This window comes from Acartia tonsa, chromosome 8 (assembly GCF_053477335.1).
Source record: "Acartia tonsa isolate MP-2025a chromosome 8, ASM5347733v1, whole genome shotgun sequence".
NCBI lineage: Eukaryota > Metazoa > Arthropoda > Copepoda > Calanoida > Acartiidae > Acartia > Acartia tonsa.
The window spans coordinates 3,295,484-3,303,022 of record NC_137267.1 but is presented as its reverse complement, the minus strand read 5'-3'; the positions used below and the strand labels follow the sequence as shown (position 1 = coordinate 3,303,022).

Here is a 7,539-nt window from a genome sequence, read left to right as displayed (position 1 = left end):
CCTTGTTATTATTAGAAATTAGCAGGGACTAGGGAATGAGATTCTGACAAACAATTCCAAGTGAAAATTTCCCCACAACCCTCTTCCCTTATTTCTCCCCCTTCTTACCCACTTCCATTAGCTAAATTGAAAACAAGGATGACAACATCCATAAAAGCGAAGCACTGAAAAGGTAGGACAAACGGACATTATACACATGTATAGTGTAAGAACTGAATTATCAGAATATAAATGTATAAGAGTCGAATCAAAATTGTGAGTAAATTTGTTGAAAAACTGCTTGGTACAGGATAATTTTTATGGACATACTTGCATTTAGGACGATTAAAGAGTTGCTTCGCTTATAACATAATACTTTGTTGTCCCAGAAATCAATATCCAAAAAATCAGATCAATCGGATAATTAGATCACATAAAAATTTGTTAAAAAAGAAGAAAAATCAACATAGACATTCTGGTAATGATTATAGAATTACTACGCTTTCTAAATCGTACCTAATTACTAAAGGAATCACCATGCAAAATTTGAAATCGATAGGACAATTCTAACATGCCTAAATTAACGTAAAAAGCAATCTGTTCCAAACGTACGGACGGACCGACCCTGATTTGTTTTTTAATTTTTAATTAAAAAATTCCATAAAATTTATTTGGGGGGGGGATTTTTCATTTTTTGGGGAGGGGTTGGTGGTGTCCCACCCCCCAAGAAAATAGATATAAACCTTCCCGGGACCTACAAGAAGCAACCCTGTTAAGGAGAACCTGATCGGTTCAGCGGTTAGCGAGATCCTTCGGTACAGACACACAAACATCCTGTTACTTTAGTATAAGGATTAAATTATATGTTTTATTTTGTGGGAAATAAATTTTTACTTGATTTAATTTACCCAGGAAAAATAGCTTTCTCTTAAGAAATCAAAATCTGTACACAATTTCAACCAATGACATGTCTGGAATGTACCTCCACAGTTCTCATATTATCTGATTTAGAAAGTTAGTTTGTCTCTAGATAATCTCGATTTGTAAATGAAATTAGAGAGAGAGAGGGGACAGACTCAAATGTTTAATAATAACGTTTTCTCGTATTCATTCGAATCCGGTTCTAATCCATTCGAAAAAAAACTATGTCTAGCATCGCATTATATCCAGCTTTCTACAAATATAAAAATGTACAATCAAAAGATTAAAAAGTGGTGCCGAAGGCACCGGCTAAAAAACTGGTTTTAATCTTTTAATTGTACATTCTATATCCGCGGAAAGCCGTTTATAATACGATGTAGAGTGTTTCAACCACTAAGTTAATCTACAGAAGGGGTAATTTTGTGTATCATCTTTGGGGAAGTACATCAATTTATCGGCCATTGTCTTATCCCTTTAGATCCCTGAAATAATAAGCATCTAGTTAAGGTGTTTATTTTTATAAAGATTGTGACGAATGAAATTATACTCTACAAAACAACAAAAATAATGCATAATGAGAAAAAAAATCATGATAAGACACAAAAATCAAAACAAAATTGCAACATTGGCACTGCAAAAATGGATGTATGATAGGAGAAAAATTGGCAACTTAGGTTGCTAACTCGGAGCTCGTTTTTTGGTCAGTTCGTTCTTTCAGTAGAAGGGGAGGGGATGGGGGCTTAAAAGAGTTATATAAGTCCGCTGCAAGTTTCACTTGAAAACATGACAATATGATCTAAGTAATAATACATCCATTATTGCAAACTATCATCCATCTAAAAATTCATGTTAAAATGCCCAATATATAAACATGAGAATTTTTTTAGAAAATAAATTTTCAAATCGATTACACAAGAAACAAAAATTGGAATAGAAAAAAATATATTGAAAAATAGTATATTAGTGAAGTAGGAAAACAATCAAAAAACAAGGGAATTTTCTTACGGTAAAAAAGCTTCTTCGAAACATTAAAAATATCAACAATAACAATTTTATAGGCAACCTTAGAAATCAAAGGCATAGATGTATATTCAGAATATTTTAGCATCGTATTATAGACAGCTTTCTACGGAAATTGAAATTAAACCAGTTTTGTTTGACCCATGGGACCGAAGAAAGGCCCAGGCTAACAAAAACTGGTTTTAATTTTTAAATTTTATTTTGGAAAATTGTTTGTAATCGATGCTATACATGATTTTTCAGTATGACTGAGAACCGGTTCTAATCCAACGGATTGTAAGTCATACTAGAAAAACAATGGACGAGTAATTTTTAAAAAATTGATTTTCACAATTATAATTCAATTTATGGGCAATTGATTGATTGATTAATCGCTGTCTGAATCATCGCCGCGTCGACTTCTGCGGATTTTCTTCTCAATTCTAGCTTTCAGTGATTTCGGCTCGGCCTAAAATAAATATTTCAATTAGTAATGTATGTACATACTAACGGTTGCGGTAGGGACTCCATATTCGAAGGGATATGGAAGGGCAGAAAAATAGCCTAAACCATACCCAGACTCAGCCATATAAGAAAGTAAAAGCCTAAAAGCATCCTTGGACCTATAAGAAGCTTCACTGTAAGAGTTGAACATATCGGTTCAGTGGTTAACGAGATCATTCTCTACAAGCATAAAAAACTTACCACTTTATACAGTGTTTTTTTTATGAGAACTTTTTAAAAATCAATTATACCCCACTTATAGTTATCAGAATTTAATGATTAATAGCTTATTTGCTTTGTTTTTTAAGAGAATATTAAAATCAGCAAAGAAAAAAAATTTAAAATCTTTTCATTAAGTTGTGACAAACACAAACGTCATGACACCTAAATCTGCGTTTTCTCAAGATAAGATTTGCAAAAAAAATTTTGCTAGAAAGGCTGTAAAACGCTTCAAAGTTGAGATCTATTGCTTAAAATCAATTCAATACAGATACTATTGGGCATATGTACTAGGACATATTTAAGTTTGAAGGCCATATTTTTGTTCTAATAGGAACCAAAATATTTTCCCCCCTGTCATAATATCCACGTATATTCTACATCTCATCTACCTATTTAAAATTACAATATCTGGCCTTGAGGTAGGAGATTAGTTTTCTTGTTAGTTGTTTATTTTAGTTTTCCAATTCTTGTTTGTTTTTCTTTAATAAAACTTAGTATTGATAGAATTGACGCACCAAATTTTGTTTAGTTTTTAAAAATGTGGAATTCAATTAAAATTGTTATGTTAAGTATTTCCCAATCATCTTTATAGAATAGGAGAATGGACGATAAATGATGTAAATGTCTTATATAATACTAGCGGCTTCACCCCTAGCTTTTTTCCCCAAGAGGTTTGATGAACCTAATTTTTCGTATTTTAGATTTTAAAATAAATTTGTTTTTAGGGTGGGGTATTTTTTTTTTTTTTTGGGGGGGGGGGGTATTTTTATAAACCTTCCCGGGACCTATGAGAAGCTACCCTGTAAAGAAGAACCCGATCGGTTCAGCGGTTAGCGAGATCCTTTGGTACAAACAAAATGACAGACAGACAGACATCGTTCTACTTTGTATTATAGATAACCCTTCTATTATCTATTAATTAAAATCAAAAATGTTGGTTGAAACAGGGATCTAAAGGGATAAGACAATGGGAGGGGGCGGAAGTGACACTCTTTTGAAACCAAGTCAAAGGAACTCAGTTAAAAAAAGGTTACAGCTGTGAGATTTTGCATGACAATTGCATTTAAAAGTTAAAATATGGAACTGTGAAGAAACGGCGGTATATGCGCTCCCGCCGAATTTTTTTTTGCCTTTTCTAGCCAAATAAGACAATTTTTAACGATTCAAAATTTCCCTTACAAACTAACTTGACACAAAATTTTACAGGAATTGAAAATTGTCTAATTTGGCGAGAAAAGGAATATAATTCGGCAGGAAACGGCGGTTTTCGGCTTGAGCGGCGGTTCTGCAGCCGTTTCCTCACAGTTCCATATTGAACCTCTTTAAAGCAACTACCATGCCAAATCTCAGAGCTGTAACTTTGACTTTTAGTTTTGGTTGCAAAAAGTGTCACTTCCGCCCCCTCTCTTTATGTGTATCCAATAATCAATAGGATAAATATTAATATTTTTAAATGAAACCAAGACCTTTAGAAAGCTCACGGAAAAGACTATTAGGTCCTAAAAGGACGTTATCCTAGGTCTAAATTATGTATAAAAAAAAACTTTTTCTATTAACTTTTTGGCCTAATTCTCAAAAAGCCCATATTGAATTTTAGATTTTACCAAAGAAAACCTGAAAATTAATCTTAAAAATCGAATTAGAATTTTTTTTCGACGTTACCGAAAATAGCCCCGCGCGAATATTGGTCATTTTGGAAAAAAAATTAACTCTACATTTAAGCTCTCAAGGGAATTGGAAAGAGCGGGCAATTCTTAGTTCAAAAGCTTTTCACGGATCAGTTCTAGGTCTTACTAATTTTTGTGTAGGTCGATCTTTACTACACACCTAGGCAGGGGTGTATATTCTACATGGGATCTCCTGCTCAGGGGGGGGGGGGGGGAATAAAAAATAAGTGGTTGGAGGGGAAAAAAATGTAAAAATTAAGAAATCTGAAAACATTTTTTCCATTTCCCCACCCTCCTTGGTGAAAAAACTAAAAAAATGTGTGGTAGGAGGGATAAAATAAATAAAATATAGAGTTCTTTAAATATTTTTCCATTTCCCCCCCCCCTACTTGGCGAGAAAAAACTAGGGAGGGAAAAAAAAAAAATTGTAGCAGGGAAAAAAAAAATAAATCTTGTGCAGAATATACACCCCTGCACCTAGGTGAAAAAAATTTTCATCCGATTTTGAGACCCAAAAAGTACCCTTAAAATTTTATATTTTTTTGTAGGCAATTTAATAAGAACAAATTTGCTTTTATGTTTTTTTCTGTCATTTGAAAGGAACATGGAGATAAAAGTCATTTTATGAAAGTGGGTAAAAAAATTACCGGTTTAGCCCCTTACCGGTCTATGGCCCCACTTGACCCTAGGTATATGTTATCTTTTTTCTTAGATGTTAATTTTTTTGGTGGGAGACATGCTATCTCCCTAGGAAAATAGCCTAAATCAATAATATTTGATTCCCTGCAAATTTTTACCTTTTCTTTCTTTTTTGTATCTTTCTTTTCTTCCTCCTTTTTCTCCTCCTCGCTACTGGTGTTGCTACTGTCAGAGGAGCTTCCCTCCTTTCTCTTCCCTCCTTTGCTCTTGGTTCCTACTTGTTTACCCTCCTTTTCGGTCATTTTGTCCAACTTTTTCTGGGCTTTCTTTGCTTCCTAGGATAAAAGTTTAGTTGGTTAGCAATAAAAAACTATCAGGGATCTAAAGGGATAAGACAATGGACGGTATATTGATGTACATTCCCAATGATGATACACAAAATTACAATTAGTGGTTGAAACGTTTGGGCACTAAACTTAACGAATAAATCATTCAAAATTCAATAAAAGTCCCCAAGGTTGTTAAACCTAAGAATAAGAAAACGTTATTTTAAAACTTTGGAGACTAGCCTAATGTCCCCTCCCTCCCGTTTTACCGTAAGTTTTTCTCTCCGACTAGAGTAACCTTTATTACGACAAAATATATTGGTTATTCTTATGCGTGTCAAGCATGATATTAATGTACATGGGAAAAAAAGTGAAAAGTTGGTTGAACTTGAAACATAGTTTTTCTAATAGATAAAAGATCGTGTAGAAATTTTTTTTTTTATAATTGGAGATTTAAGACTCTTTTTTGCCATAAAATTATACATGGAAGCTCATTTGCACTGGAAAACTTCACCAAAATTTTTAACTGTTTAAATAGAAGACGAGTAAATCACATTTCCCCACTAGTTACGGACGTACGACCAGACAAAGGGAAATCTTCAGAGTAACTTTGTTAAAAAAATTACCTTAACTGTTTCTAACAATTCTGAGATATCTAATTTCTTTTTAGTCTTGCCTTCCTTTCCGCTGGACAAAGTTTTACTGACTAGAGATCTTAGTGCCTAAAATATCAGAAATTATTTGAATGTAGCGTAACACAGGGAGGGAGGGGACAATGGCCATTTAAGAAATATAAAAACGTAAAATTCATCTACGAAAATATATCTTTCCTCTAGGTATCTTTTAATAACAAAAAAATCTTGATTTAGGTAAAAAATTTAGTTTCATTGATTTTAAATTAATAAATTGTTATTTTATCAAAAAGACAATTCATTGTATTAAAAATTTATGTCTAGATACTTTTTTGGTAGTTACATTTGTCAGGGAAGCTTACCTTAATTCTCAATTTCTCTTCCTCAGTGGCACTTTCCTCAGAACTGGAGGAATCCGAATCTGATGAACTTGATGCACCCTTTTTCTTAGACTTAGCCTAATCAATGGATAAATCATTTGTTTTTGTTTTCTTTGTTTTATTAAAATTTTTTTGGCTATGCTGATTTAAAAAAAAAACATTGTGTACCCAACTTAGACTAAAGGTATCAAAAATATTTATCTTTAGAAAGTAAAATCCAGTAGATTTTCAAAATTTTAGGGGGGTTTTCTACACCCCCCCCCCCCTTCCCACATAAAAACATAGACGGATAAGTTAATATACATTTCTAATAAATAATAAAATTCAATTTCTATGGACAAAAACTATTAGTTGAAAAGTTTGGTGATGCTAGCTTGAACAAAAAAAGCAAGATTTAATAAAAATCCCCAAGGTTTTAAAGCCAACCAAAAAATATGTTATTAGTTTGGGAACAAGTATAATTTACACTCCAAAGTCCCCTCCCTTTAATTGATCAGACGTATATATGTAAAAATGTATTTTAAGTAGATCTATCCATTAAACAATAAAGGGGAACATGGAAGGGGTTAAATTACTGTGTGTCCTCATCTGTGGACCCTGTGCCGACTTTCAATTGGGTCTTCGAATATCAGCTAATAGCGTCGCAAATATTAACACAGCCAAGTCGCTACAAAAGAGCAGAAAGCAATTTGCATTTATTATTCATCCATTCCTTTGTTGCTGATTTCTTGCTTCTACTTGGCTCATCTTCAGAATCTGAACTAGAATCTTTCCTTTTCTTTTTCGCAGATTTTTTCTTTTCTGATTCAGACTCTAAAAAAATACAATGTGATTTTATTAAAAATACAAACGGTAGTTATACATAACATTTTTCTACTTTTAACACAAGCCGTGCAGTTTGAATTTAAAAAGCATTTTTTGCACTTTTTAAATTAGCAATGGTCCATATATCTTGAATAATAAGACTCTTTTAAAAACCCGGTTTCTAAAGCATAATTTAGTGAAAACTATGAAATATTTTAAAAGCGAAGCTTTTATAATTAGGGTCAGTCCGTCTGTCCGTAACGGATAGCTTTATTCGTTAATTTAGACATGTTAGAATTGTCCTATCGATGTTAAATTTTGCATGGTGATTCCTTTAGTAATTAGGTACGATTTAGAAAGCGAAGCAACTCTATAATCATTACCAAAATTTCCGTGCATCCGTTTTAAACATGTTGATTTTTTTTACTTTTTTAACAACAAAAGGGGGGGGGGGGCGAAAGTGACA

General features: G+C 32.9%; 1 protein-coding gene across 1 annotated transcript in view; it reads right to left on the bottom strand.

The window, feature by feature from the left end:
• Positions 1-1,397: 1,397 nt before the first annotated feature.
• The window catches only part of LOC145325822 (uncharacterized), a 37,995-nt gene continuing 31,853 nt past the window's right edge, over positions 1,398-7,539 (bottom strand). The window contains exons 21-25 of the mRNA XM_080168782.1: positions 6,984-7,082; positions 6,252-6,349; positions 5,884-5,979; positions 5,090-5,266; positions 1,398-2,368 (exon numbers count right to left, since the gene is read on the bottom strand). Coding sequence (XP_080024908.1) covers positions 2,288-2,368; positions 5,090-5,266; positions 5,884-5,979; positions 6,252-6,349; positions 6,984-7,082 — 551 coding nt within the window. The 3' untranslated portion in view covers positions 1,398-2,287. The remainder of the gene's footprint in view (positions 2,369-5,089; positions 5,267-5,883; positions 5,980-6,251; positions 6,350-6,983; positions 7,083-7,539) is intronic.